A 14,170-nucleotide genomic window follows, 5' to 3' on the forward strand; every position below is an offset into this window, starting at 1 on the left:
TGACCAAAAGCTGGACATTTGTTTCTCACAGCTGCATAACTACCTCCACAATTGTTGCAGTTGGCAATACGCCAAGTACCAGCTTGTTTTGAATGGTTTTTCACTCTTATCTCAGGCTGTTGCTTTTTCATGAACTCAGCCCGAACTGCGTCAACATTTGTGACAGAATGCTGTGGAGAAGCCAACGTTTTGTTGTGCACTTCATTAATTTCATGAATTTGACTGATGGAGTCCGCCTTAATTAGTGTCAAATTACTATCACGCAGTAGCACATTTCTCAAATCGTCGTTATAGATACCACAGACTAGCCTGTCTCTAATAAGCTCATCAGAGAGATCTCCGAAGTTGCAGCTTTTTGCATTGATCATTAAATCACTGATATATGATTCAGTTGTCTCATCAGCTTTTTGATTCCGTGTGTTGAACTTGGGCCTCTCCATGGTAACATTGGTCTGAGGACTGAATGACTCCCGATATTTCCTCTTGAGGCATACAGGATCCTCTTTGGATTCCGCTGGAGTGAGGATGTTTCCTCCGTCTGCATGGTCTCTCACCTCCCCCGCATACACAAAAGACCGCTCACGTTCAATGGCCTCTGGTCCCGCCAGATTGATGAGAATGTATGCTTTTGTGTGATCCGGCTTGTCAAGAGTGTGCCGCCGCTATGAAAATGTCGTACTCCTGTTCGAAAACTCGCCATTTTTCGCCGATGTTGCCGCTGAAGACAAGTGGGTCCGGCCTCCGGGATGCATCCACCATGTTAAATGAAAAGCTGCTGGCTGCACCGTCTAGCAGGCTTAGTTAATTGTCCTCGCTTGAAAAAACAAATCCCGGTCGAAGAAAAACACAGTTCGTGAAAGGTCCAGAATAAAACTTCTGACACCATGTACGGTTGCAAGAATGACGTTATTAACTTCACGCTAAGTTTAATGAGCACCAGGATGCAAGATTACAGTCCAAGCCACAGCTGCAAACAAGATGACTCCCGCCCTGACATGGACTGACTGAATTCAGTGACTGATCTACAGACAGTTTCTATGTATGATTGTACTAATGAATGGCAATAATCTTCTGATCAGTATGCAAAAATTTTTTTTCACTAACCCTTGGTACACGTGATAACAAAGAAATGATTGAAATTACATTTATGTGATGCATGCTTTTGGAAAACAGGGAAGAGCACGTTATACTTATACTGATCCTAAGTGGATTCCCTGTGTTGGTTTTAATGGGAAAAAATGATATGCTTACGCCGATCCCACGCTGTAGTTAAAGGGGGGGTTACACTTACACGGAAGATAGACACGAAATGCAGGCATCATCTCTGGAGAGAAGGAATAGGTAACGTTTCTCGACCCGAAACATCGCCTATTCCTTTTCTCTAGAGATGCTGTCTGGCCAGTTGAGTCACTCCAATATTTTGTGTCTATCTTCGGCGTAAACCAGCATCTGCAGTTCCTTCCTACACATTTACGCCGATCCTGAGTGGAGACCCCATGCTGTTTTTTAAAGGGGGAGAGTGGGTTACACTTACACCGATGTTGAGGCAAAGGGAGAGAGCGGGTAAGTTACGCCGATGTCACGCTGAGGTAAAGGGGAAAGCAGGTGAGTTACACCAATCCCATACTGAGATAAAGGGGAGAGCGGGTTACACTTATGCCGATGCTGACCTGAGAGAGAGGGGCGGGTGTTACGCTGATGCTGAGGTAAGGTGGGGGTTTCGCCCCGATGCCAAGCTGTAGTAAAGTGGGAAGGCGGGTTACACTGACCACGATGCTGACCTGAGGTAAAGGAGGAGGGGGAGTGAGTTACGCCGATGCCTGCGCTGAGGTAAAGGGAGAGGGGGAGTGAGTTACGCCGATGCTGACCTGAGGTAAAGGGGGAGGGAAAGTTACGCTGATGCTGACCTGAGGTAAAGGGGGAGGGAAAGTTACGCTGATGCTGACCTGAGGTAAAGGGGGAGGGAGAGTTACGCCGATACTGAGGGAGGGGGAGTGAGTTACGCCGATGCTGACCTGAGGTAAAGGGGGAGGGGGAGTGAGTTACGCCGATGCTGACCTGAGGTAAAGGGGGAGGGGGAGTGAGTTACGCCGATGCTGAGGTAAGGCGGGAGTTACGCCGATGCCGCGCGGTAGTAAAGTGAGAAGGCGGGGTATTATTGACGCGGATGCAAGTGGATAGCGGGTTACACTGACGCCGATGCCCCGCGCTGTGGTAAACGGGCTACACTGACGCCGATGCTGAGCTGAGGAAAGGGGGGGGGGTGGGTGAGTAAGTTACGCCGATGCCGCGCTGAGGTAAAGAGCGGGGAGTGAGTTACGCCGATGTTGACCTGAGCTGAGGTAAAGGGAGTGAGTTATGCTGAGCTGAGGTAAAGGAGTTACGCCGATGCTGAGCTGAGGTAAAGGGCGGGTGAGTTACGCCGATGGTGACCTGAGGTAAAGGGGGAGTGAGTTACGCCGATGGTGCTGCGCTGAGGTAAAGGGGGAGTTATGCCGATGCTGGCCTGAGGTAAAGGGCGGGTGAGTTACGCCGATGCTGACCTGAGGTAAAGGGCGGGTGAGTTACGCCGATGCTGACCTGAGGTAAAGGGCGGGTGAGATGCGCTTACGCCGTTGCGAGCGCATCAGTGCGCAGGCGCGGTGGTGGTTAGCGGGGAGACAGCAGCGGCAGCGGAGGGTGAGAGGGTGAAGTGAGGTGAGGCTCCGGCTGCGGGGAGCCGGTGGAGGCTGAAGGAGCCTGTGACCCAGAGAGAGAGAGAGAGAGAAGGAGAAGGGGAGAGGGAGAGGGGGGATAGAAGCGGCGGGAGAGAGGGGCCGAACTCCGGTGCCGAGCGCCCCGGCCCGGGGTCCGAGTGCCTGCGGGCGGCCGCCGGCCTCCAGGCCTCGCCGCTGATCCTACCCCGTGCACCGGCTCCTGCCTTGCACCAGCTGAGCAAAACTGCGAGCTGCAACACTGAATGAGGCTCTGCATTAAAATCTTACATGGATTGCATGTGCAATAAAATGCATTGCATGTACATTTTAAAACAAATATATTTGGTATAGACCTGCAATTCCTTGTTACTGCATTTTAATTAATCGGATTTAAACCCGGTGGAGTCTTATTAACCTCCCTCCCTCCTTCCCTGCGGGTTTATTGCAGGGGTTCGACTCTTGTTGGGGTCTGCAAGGTTTCACGCCCCTTGCTTCAGCCATGAATGTAACGAAAGGCGGCCTGATGCTGTTTAGTGCCAACTCAAATACAGCCTACGCAGAACTGGCCACGAAGATTTCAGAGTAAGTCAAGTGCGTGCATGGGAGATATTTTTAAACTATTGCAACATCTTGTTGTCAAAATAGACTCGGTCACTTGCAACGAGAAGTTCCGTTCTTGTTCAAATTATCCATTTGCGATTTTTGTTTTGTGCGTTGCAGGAAAATTCCATTGAAATGGGAATTATTTAAATTTAAATGTTGTGCAATAGATTCCCTCTGTCATTTATCCAGCGATGATATCTATTTAACATAAATTATTAAGATTTTGTTTTTGTGCACTTTTTTAAAAGCCACGTGAAATTAGTTGCATCTTGTCACTAGTCTTTGCAACAGCAAGATTGAAGGGCCAATATTTTCTAGTATTGTTAAAATAATCATGTATAATATCTGCATATTGTGCCTTAAGGTGGCGTTCAACTGTTTACTTGTAGATGCATTTAAAATCTAATCTGTGCAGTTAGATATAACAGTTCTATTTGGCTTTTTGTTCAATTTTCAGGGGAGATGCAATCTTTCAATGCCACCCTGTTACTTAGTGTGTAATACTATCTTTTTGTGGGATTCAGTTTCAGAGTACTTTGCAGGTGCTTTTGCCCTTGTGACTCAGTAAATAAATCTTCCACCCTGTAGATCATAAAGATCGGGTTTCAGTTATATTTTGTTAACCAACAGCAAGCATGCCATAAATGGCTGTCTTTCCCTTGGTTTAGGCAGTTAATAAAGTGGGTAGAGTTTCTAGCCTTGTTGATCATCCAGTGAAGGTTACAAATGTGACTATTAACAACATGAAGCTGTTTTTATACTGTGTTCCATGTTTTTTTTGCAACCTGCTCTTTAACATGGATTGATGGTTGGTTAAATTTCCTTTTCGGATTATATAAACTAGTGATTGGGGCTTGTAGCTTGGATGAGACAATGTTTTGGGGAAAGTAGGGTAAAATGTCCTTGGAACAAAGACAGGGAAGGTCCCTGTAGTTGGCCTTAAAGGTTTGACCTTAAGTGGGTTTTGAAGGAAGGAATTTTCAGTTTGTTTACCTGTGTTGAGATTAGGTGGTTCAGCTGGTAGAGCTGCTGACACAGTGCCAGAGATCCGGGTTTGATCATAACCTCGGGTGCTGTCTGTCTGGAGTTTGCATGTTCTCTGTGTGACCGTCTGGGATTCCTCCAGATGCACTGACCACCGACTGGTTTCCTCCTGCATCCCAAAGATGTGCTGTTTTGTAGGTTAATTGGTCACTGTACATCACCTCTAGTGTGTAGGGAGTGGATGAGAAAGAGGGATAACATAGAACTGGTTTGAACAGGTTGATGGTCAGTGTGGACTTTAGGCTGAAGGTCCTGTTTCCATGCTATATCACTGAACTAAGCTAGTTAAAAGCATTTTGATGTTAATGAATTGTCAAATTTGAACATAGTATTGTTATATGAAATAAATGTTGGGAAACTTTTATGGTGGTTTATTTCCTCTTAATCCTTATGTTTAGAACAAATAAAATGTTATTTGATTTTCAGACATTTCCAAGTTTTGAATTTTAAAGATTTTGATCCATCTTCTGTCATAGCTAGGGGTCATCTAGCATGGAAACAGACCCTTCAGCCCACACCAACCAATATGTCCCTTCTACACTAGTCCCACCTGCCTGCGTTTGGCCCATCTATATACTAAAACTTGTTTTATTCACAAAATGCTGGAGTAACTCAGCAGGTCAGGCAGCATCTCGGGAGAGAAGGAATGGGTGACGTTTCGGGTCGAGACCCTTCTTCAAACAACTTGTTTGTTTGTTCTTGAACTACAGCCAAAATGGTGCATGATAGTGTGCCAATTTTAGGCCCACCTTACTCACTGTCATCCCTTTGGTACTAATGGAAGGTTTCATTGAAATCAGTGTTATATTTTAAAAGTTATTCACATTTTAAAGTTTAAATCTATCTCCTAGGGAGAGGGGGGTGGGTTGAGGGGGATGGAGTGGGGGGGGGGGGGGGGAGAGGGAATGGATGGAAGTGGGAGGAGAGGGTGCTGCACCAATGCAGGAGGTTTGGGCCCAACGGATCCACTTGGTCTAGTATCTCTCTAAAATTAAATGAAATAACATCTGGGGAACATCCTCTCAGTAGCAAAGTACCTGATGCAAATACTCAGCAGCTTGGGATTGTTTAGCATGCTTCAAAAATCTGGTTTTCTTTAAATTCTGGGTAGTCGTATTGTTCCGATTTTGTCCTTTTGGGTAGAATGTGGTGGTGTTGACCAATATGTTTCTCTGAAGTCCATGTTTGTTGAAAGTTGTCGCTCCTGCTTAAAAAAGGAATCTTAAAACCCTCTGCGGACCAACATGCAGCTAATAAGCCTGCTGAAATCGGAACTTCACTTACTAATTTTCTATAGAGATTTAGGGATGGCACGATTGGTCAAGCTACTGCTTCATGGTGCCAGAAATCCTGGACCTTGGATGCTGTCTGTGGTTTGCACGTCCTCCCACCTGTGAACATGTGGGATTCGTCAGGGTTCTCCAGTTTCCTCCCACATCCCAAAGACATGCAAGTTTGTAGGTTAATTGGCCTCTGTAAATTGACCCTAAAGGGAGTCGATGAGAAATTTGGATAACTTAAAACTAGTCTGAATGGGTGATCAATAGTCGGTGGACTGAAGGGCCTGTTTCCATGTTGTCTTTAAATCAATTTAATTCAATTTGTCAAAATTCTGGGTAAATTCGCTGAGATTGTTTTCTGCACCTTAAGACTTTTATCGTGGTGCTTTTTATATTTCTGTAGCTTTGTGTGGGAAGGATTATAGGGATGTTCTGTCTACCCACTTCCTCCTTGCTTCTTTTCCATTTCGAACATGGTCTGACTCAGCATGATGTGATTTTGCAAGGTTTCCATGAATCTCCCCATTCCCTCAGTTTACTCTTTTAAATTAAGTTTTAATTTCCATGTTCTTGTATAACTAAGCCGGCCATGCCCTTTCCTCACTTTTGACTTACATTAAGGAAATGGATGACAAGAGGTTAGGAGAGGCAATTAATTTTCCATTCTCTTCCCCCACTGCTTCAAAATCTTGGAATACCATATAGCCTCTACTAAAACTGAGCAATCTATTAGACAACCAGTCATCCTTGGGTCAGCTGATCAACATGCGGTGCCACTTATCCATTCAGTCACTAATCATTTTTTGGCCTTTGGAAGTGCATTTAATTGCCTATTAGTGCTGATTTAATTATGTCCAAGCTAACTATTTTTCCCAATGGAACATCTAGATGCAGATATTTTTAAAATTTACAGTATTTCCACCATAAAGTCTTTTTAATTACCTTGTGTCTTCAATGATTCGATGCTCGATGTTTCTTTATGTTCTAATTTTTATAAAAGTCAGCAATTCTGGGTGTGAGGAATGATTTTTTTTAAGCCTATTCCTCATCTTCAATTTTAGATGGCTTGGCGTAGAACCGGGTAAAGTTCAAGTTTACCAGGAAGCTAACAGAGGTAAGTGTGTCATGTAAAATATTCCAGCTGTAAAATGCCTCAAGATTTGTGTAGGTTGAGCTTTACGTGGAATAGCCCTTGTATATGTTGTTCCTCAGGAGGAAGGGTAAATAAATCTGGTTATAGCAGAGATATAATCTTTGGAGGAACCAGGGATACAATCTTTTGTGGATATACTGAATTCTAATAGTGAAATATTTTTTAAAATAAACATTACTTGGTGCTTGCGGGACCGTACAAAGGGCGGTCAAGGAGCACACCCATTTAGGCCACCTTGGTTGGGGGGAGGGGTGGGGGTCGAGAAATAGGTTCCTTTTACCTGTGAAGCTATAAATACAGGTGCTTTTGTAATGAATAAAAGAGGAAAATTGAGATGTCACCATTAAAAAATGGTCCGTTGCCGTGGCAACAGTTACTGAGCTGATGCAGAATGTGCAGTGATAAGCAAGATCTATCCAAAAAGCTGGATGAAGCTTCAGTTGCGTGGAAAGGTACACCTTTAGTTTGTCTACATTAAAATTATTGTCATGGTGGGGTGACGGGCGTTCTTGTGAATTTAATCTTTTTTTTTTTAAATGATGCAATTTTCCATTAAATGCTAAGCACTGTGGTGATTCTGCTTCAGACTAACAAATAAGACCTATGATACAAATGTTTCGATTTTCTCGTCCATCTCTTTATCCACATTAGCACGGATGTGCTTGGATCTCATTAGTGCAATTAGTGACCCAACTTACAAGACTCAAACCATTACAATTCTTGCGCTTTTGGGGGAAAGGTGCAGCTCTGAATTTAGTAATATATACTTTAGAGACAAGAGACTGCAGATGCCGGAATCCTGAGCTAAAAAAGACCCCTAGCGTTCGAAGAACTCGGCAGCACCTGCATATTTAATCGCGAGTAGGGGAGGAGAAATCTGGGAAAGAGGTGGGGTAGGGTAAAGCCTGTGGGTAAAGGAGAGCTTCAGAGTAGGCATGTTTTGAAGGAAATTTCACTGTTGAGCAGTAAAATGGATCTTCAAAGTTTGCCTACTTGATCCACCTATCACCTACCAGGCTTTGCCCCACCCCACCTCCCTCAATCTTTCTCTCCCCTATTCCATCAGTCTGAAGAAGGGTGAAACATCATCTGCTGATTCACTCCACAGATGTTGCGTGATCTGCTGAGTTTCTTTAACATTTTGTATTTTTGGTAGTGTACTGGTTGATAATTTAGGTTAAAATAGGTTTGCCTGCTTGATAATTTGATAATTTGCTCATATTACGACTTCGGTACTCACTGCAAATATAGTTGACCTGGCAATTAGTTATAATTGTCTGTAAAGAAAATGCAGTAACTTCATGCCGATTTCCAGATCCATCGATGTACCTGTTCCACTGTGGGAATATGTAAAAGGAAAGCCAAAATTCTTCTGCGTGTACTGGATAAATTTGAATAGCAACTTACAAGACTTAAACCATTACAATTCAAAGCTTTTAATGTCTCTGATCCTTGATTTTTTTTTCCATGCACAGTATTTTTGTTTAGCAGTTATGTAGATAACTGGTGTATTTATTTTTGATTTTTGTTTATGCACTTTACTTCATCTCTGCCATTCCATTCTCATGACTGAAAGGGGTAAACACATAGCAAAATAGGTAAACCCATGCGTATGTGAGCCTGTAATAATTTTGTAGAAGTGCTAAAATGAAGGGTCTTGAGATTGACTCATCAGTTTCGATCAATTTCAGTCAATTCCGATTGAGGTCTAATCTGATATGAAGGAATTTCATTCAGGAAGGGAAGTCTTTAAAGGAAGAGAACAGTCAAAATTAGTTAGAATAAAATATCTCTCATTGCAGCTATTTTATTTTGTTTACTCGTTTGGTAGAAATGGAGCTGATCCTCTAGTGCAGAGTAATGTAAGAAAATAACTGCAGATGCTGGTACAAATCGAAGGTATTTATTCACAAAGTGCTGGAGTAACTCAGCAGGTCAGGCAGCATCTCAGGAGAGAAGGAACAGGTGACGTTTCGGGTCGAGACCCTTCTTCAGACTGGCTTTTACTGAACTTCTAGCCAGTGCTGTGGTATGGCATTGTACGTTCTCCTTGTGGGTGGGTTTTCTCTGGGTGCTCTGGTTTCCTCCAAAGACGTACAGGTTTATAGGTTAATTGGCTTCGGTAAACTTGCAAAATTGTTCCTAGTGTGTAGAGTAGTGCTAGTGTATGGGGTGATGACTGGTGGGCCAAAAGGCCTGTTTCCGCGATGTATCTAAAATTTCTCAGCTGAACCTTAGACTTATTTTGCACAATAAACTAGACATCAAAGGTTTTTGCCTTCAGCATATTTTACTCTAGAAATTCGTTTGTGCTGTATTTATCTGTAAAAGAAAATATTTGTGTTATTTTTTTGGATTATCCGAGATTTTCATTGTTCTCTTTTCCAAATAGGTTATTTCTGCTTGATGTTCTATATACCCTGCAGAGAGTTTCTTTGTTTCCACTGAATATTCTGCCAACCTTTAAGCAGGAAATGTATTATTTGCCTGATCTGTCTGACTGCAGATTCATGCGGAAGTATTTGGGCTTGATTATTATTCCAATAGACAACAGTCTGCAGAACCAAGCTAATATCAGCATAAAAGGCACATAATTGTTCTCTGTAAATTCATATCATCATATCATATCATATATATACAGCGCGGAAACAGGCCTTTTCGGCCCACCAAGTCCGCACCGCCCAGCGATCCCCGTACATTAACACTATCCTACACCCACTAGGGACAATTTTTTTATTTTTTTTTACATTTACCCAGCCAATTAACCTACAAACCTTTGGAGTGTGGGAGGAAACCGAAGATCTCGGAGAAAACCCACGCAGGTCACGGGGAGAACGTACAAACTCCTTACAGTGCAGCACCCGTAGTCAGGATCGAACCTGAGTCTCCGGCGCTGCATTCGCTGTTAAGCAGCAACTCTACCGCTGCGCTACCGTCATAAGACATAGGAGCAGAACTATGCCATTTGGCCCGTCGAGTCTGCTCCACCAATCATTCGTGGGTGCTGGATTCCCCCCCCCCCCCCCCCCCCCCCCCCCGAACCTCTCTTTCCTGTCATCTCCCTGTAACCTTTTTTTATTTCACAAAATGCTGGAGTAACGCAGCAGGTCAGGCAGCATCTCAGGAGAGAAGGAATGGGTGATGTTTCGGGTCGAGACCCTTCTTCAGTCTGAAGAAGGGTCTCGACCCGAAACGTCACCCATTCCTTCTCTCTTGAGATGCTGCCTGACCTGCTGAGTTACTCCAGCATTTTGTGAAATAAATACTTTTGATTTGTACCAGCATCTGCAGTTATTTTCTTACACTCCCTGTAACCTTTGATGCCCTTACTAATCAAGCACCTATTAAGTTCCGCTTTACAAATGCTCAATGATTTGGTCTCCACTGCCGCCTGTGGCAATGAATTCCACAGTGTCGCATCTCTCTGGCTAAAGAAATTCCTTCTCATCTCCATTCTAAAGGTATGTTCTTTTTTTCTGAGGCTGTGCCCTCTGGTCGTAGACTCTCCCACAAGTGGAAACATCCTCTCCATGTCCACTCTTTCCTGGTCTTTCATTATTCAGTAGGTTTTAATGAGATTTCCCCCCTCGCCCTTCCCCACCCTTCCTAGCTCCAGTGAGAACAGTCCCAGAGCCATCAAACGCTCCTCATATGTTAACCTACTCATCCCTGGGATTATTCTCTTAAACCACCTCCGGAGATTACTTAATGTGAACATGTATTTACCAGTAAAGCCTGCATGTTCAGAGGGACTGAAACATACTTAATTTTGCTAATAGCGCTTTTAGACCATTTGACTATTTATTATGCCAGTTCTACCTGTTAAGCACAATAATTTGCTTTAAGTAAAGCCCAAGAGTTCTTTCACTAAACCCTCAAAATATCAGATTGCTGTTTTCTGCTAATGTGTGTGGTGTGACACTTTTGGTCAAGACCTGTGGGTTGAGGTTTTCTGGAACTAATTTAACTTGTGGTTTTCAAGGATAAAAAGGGCTTCATCCCGTCAACTGGGACAGGAATTAATTTGGGATGAAATAAAACTACAACGTGCCAATCCAATTTGTTACAGATTCATGTGATTTCACACCAACTGAATATGTGGATGTGTGGAAGAGTACAGCCATTCTGAATTAAACTTTGCGAGGTTGGGTTATTAATTTTATTGTGCTTAGACATACTGAGGCCATTGCCTAATGGAATCAAATCGTGTCGTTGGGATATTTGTGGATGAGTCACGGTGTCTTTCCTCATGAAAAGTTAAATGATTTTAGTTTTACTCTGGTTTTGATGGGAGCTTTTTGAGCTATTTTGTGATTGTGCATTTTTACATGCAACAATAAGGTCATGTTCAGGGGCAGAATTAAGCCATTCAGCCATTCAGCCCATCAAGTCTACTCCGCCATTCAATCATTGCTGATCTCTCTCCCTCCTAACCCCATTCTCCTGCCTTTTCTCCATAACCCCGGACACCCGTACTAATCAAGAATCTACCTATCTCTACCGTAAAAATATCAATTGACAGCCTCCACAGCCCTCTGTGGCAAAGTATTCCACAGATTCACCACCCTCTGACTAAAGATATGCCTCCTCATCTCCTTCCCAAAGGAATGTCCTTTAATTCTGAGGCTATGACCTCTAGTTCTAGACTCTTCCACTTGTGGAAACATCCACTCTATCCAAGCCTTTCACTATTCTGTATGTTTCAATGAGGTCCCCCCCTCATTAGACAATAGACAATAGGTGCAGGAGTAGGCCGTTCGGCCCTTCGAGCCAGCACCATCATTCTATTAAACTCCAGCGTGCATAGGACCAGTGGTATCAAAAGTACATCATATGTTAACCCACTCATTCCTGAGATCATTTTTGTAAACTTCCTGTGGACCCTCTCCAGAGCCAGTACATCCTTCCTCAGATATGGTGCCTCCAATTGCTCACAATACTCCAAGTGCGGCCTGGCCAGCACTTTATAGAGCCTCAGCATTACATCCCTGTTTTTGTATTCTAGCCCTCTTGAAATAAATGCTAGCATTGCGTTTGCTTTCCTTACTACCGATTCGACTTGCAGATTAACTTTTTGGGAATCTTGCACCAGCACTCCCAATGCCACATGGTGCGATGTAATTTGCCCACCATAGGAATATCGTGGCTAAACTATTTGCAATCTTGTGCATGATTGTTTGACTAAGACTAAAGATTTTTATAACCTTCTATGTTGTTTTACATCATTGTCCTAGCTAGAGTTTCAAGAATAAGGATGAGGCAAAATATGAGATAACCTAAATTTGGAAATGACCAATTTTTTAACATTTAAGAAACAATTAGAAAGGTGCATGGATAGGATAGGTTTAAGAGGGATATGCAGGCAGGTGGGACTAGTGTAAACGGGGCATTTTGGTCGGTGTGGGCAAGTTGGGCCGAGGGGCCTGTTTCCACGCTGTAATAGTTTCCACCCTGTTGACTGAAATTGCCCCTTCAGAAATGAAAATGAATGATTTATTGCTCGAATCTTTGGATTTTTGTGGCCAGGATTGAGGCCACTGTACCCAGGAGAAACAGCGCTCACAATTAAGAATAAATGTTTGACTGTATTCAAGATGACTTGAATATGGGTCAAGAAATGTACTCTGAACAACTGCTCCTGGTGAAAGCTCCTTCCCCTGCTATTGGGCACAGATGTCAAATAAGTATGTCAGTGAATCTCTAAATTTAGCATTGATTATGTTGTGAATGTCACATGTAATTAGGCAAATGTTGGCTGCCACTCACTGCAATAAGTGTTGTTTTAATATGGTGCCTTTGAATTTGGTGAAAGCAGTACAGGATTAGTTTCATTTATGGAATATTGACAACTAGCCAAGATAATTGAAGGGTTTTTGAAAATCCTTTTGAATAGTTTGTTTTAACAAAGCCTGTGCTGATAATGAGTTTTAATTATTAGTTACATGATCCATTTGGACTAACTTGAAATAACCAATCTCTAATTTTATTGCAATTCCAATGAACAGTGTCATGCCATTTGTGATCATTCCACAAATCCATTAGTACTTAAAAGAGGTTATGATTTATTTTAATTATTTATTCACATCAAGAAATGTGTTGATACGGAGTTTTCCAGTCAGCCTATTAAACTGAATTTATTGTGCTATAAAATTGAATTGTAAAAGCTATTCATGCATAATGCATCTTTGTCTGCATATCAAGATAGAGGAGAAACCACTAAGCAAATTTCAAAGCTTGCTACTTCTCTTCCTATGTTTGTACCAGTTCTAAAATATATCGTCAACTTGGATGAACTTTGACTGCTAGACTTTGATTTCCCTCCTCTCTCCTTTGAAACTGCCGAACTTCCTCTTGATTTGCCTGAGGATATGGAGGCTAAGAACATCGCCTACATTGGGAGTTTAGGTTTATTATTGCGACATGTACTGAGCTACAGTACAAAGCTTTGTATTGCATGCTATCCAAACAGATTGATGATATACATAAATACAATCAAGTCATACTCAAGTTCAATAGGGAGAGCAAAGGAGAAGATATTCTGTATCCCTCGAGTGCAGAATATACCTCTGTATTGTAGCGCATCAGTTCCATAGATGGAGTCCAGTGTCTGCAATGGGGTAGAGGTGAATCGGAACAGTACCCCAGCTTATGGAAGGACCATTCAGAAGCCTGATAATAGAGGGGAAGAAGCTGTTCCAGAGTCTGGTGGTGTGTGCTTTCAAGCTTTGCATCATGTGGGAGTCCAAGGTTTAATGCATTTGACATGGCATCCTATGATTTGGAGTAAGCAGAATTGCCAACAATTAATGATTTGGGACAATTTACAAGCCAATTTGTCTACAAACCTGTACGTCTTTAGATTGTGGAGGAAACCGGAGCACCTGGAGAAAATCCATGCAGGTCACGGAGAGAACGTACAAACTCCATACAGACAGTGCCTGTAGGCAGGGCAGGTCTCTGGCGCTGTAAGGCAGCAACTCCACCTCTGCCGCCTCTTGGTGCCAAGTTCAAGATGAAGGTTACAGAGCCATAATCAGCACTTTCTGCATCCATTGCGTGTGCACGTATTACATTGCTTTCTCGTGGTTTTACCGTTGTTATTCTCCCACCTCCTTTCTTCCCCACTTCAACTATTTACTAGGGCTCCAGAGCTAGTTGTGTATAATCACTAACCTAATGGATACTGAAAATAGAATCCATCCAGTTGTATGTAGAATGGTCACATTCGTTTGAGCAGGTTTGCAGGCCTCCGTTAATAAAATTGTAAATCTCATTCATTTTTCTTGGCGATATAAACATAATCATTGTTGAACTCTTTTTTAAATGTAAAGCTCAATTTTTTCACTATTTGAAGTGTCACTTATAAATCTGCCATTTTAAGTGTCATTTATGTT

At 42.8% G+C, this 14,170-nt stretch overlaps 1 protein-coding gene across 7 annotated transcripts in view; it reads left to right on the plus strand.

Annotated features, from left to right (window-relative positions):
• Positions 1 to 2,166: 2,166 nt before the first annotated feature.
• Positions 2,167 to 14,170, plus strand: part of prpsap2 (phosphoribosyl pyrophosphate synthetase-associated protein 2) — a 44,195-nt gene continuing 32,191 nt past the window's right edge. The window contains exons 1-3 of one of the 7 annotated variants that reach the window (XM_078418138.1): positions 2,167 to 2,214; positions 3,145 to 3,278; positions 6,685 to 6,737. In XM_078418138.1, coding sequence (XP_078274264.1) covers positions 2,200 to 2,214; positions 3,145 to 3,278; positions 6,685 to 6,737 — 202 coding nt within the window. In that variant the 5' untranslated portion in view covers positions 2,167 to 2,199. Of the gene's footprint in view, positions 2,215 to 2,330; positions 2,413 to 2,561; positions 2,597 to 2,634; positions 2,698 to 2,813; positions 3,042 to 3,144; positions 3,279 to 6,684; positions 6,738 to 14,170 lie in introns of those variants that run through there. The other 6 variants (XM_078418140.1, XM_078418141.1, XM_078418139.1 and 3 more) reach the window with 6 other exon arrangements.

The sequence above is a fragment of the Rhinoraja longicauda genome, chromosome 21 (genome assembly GCF_053455715.1).
Source record: "Rhinoraja longicauda isolate Sanriku21f chromosome 21, sRhiLon1.1, whole genome shotgun sequence".
NCBI lineage: Eukaryota > Metazoa > Chordata > Chondrichthyes > Rajiformes > Arhynchobatidae > Rhinoraja > Rhinoraja longicauda.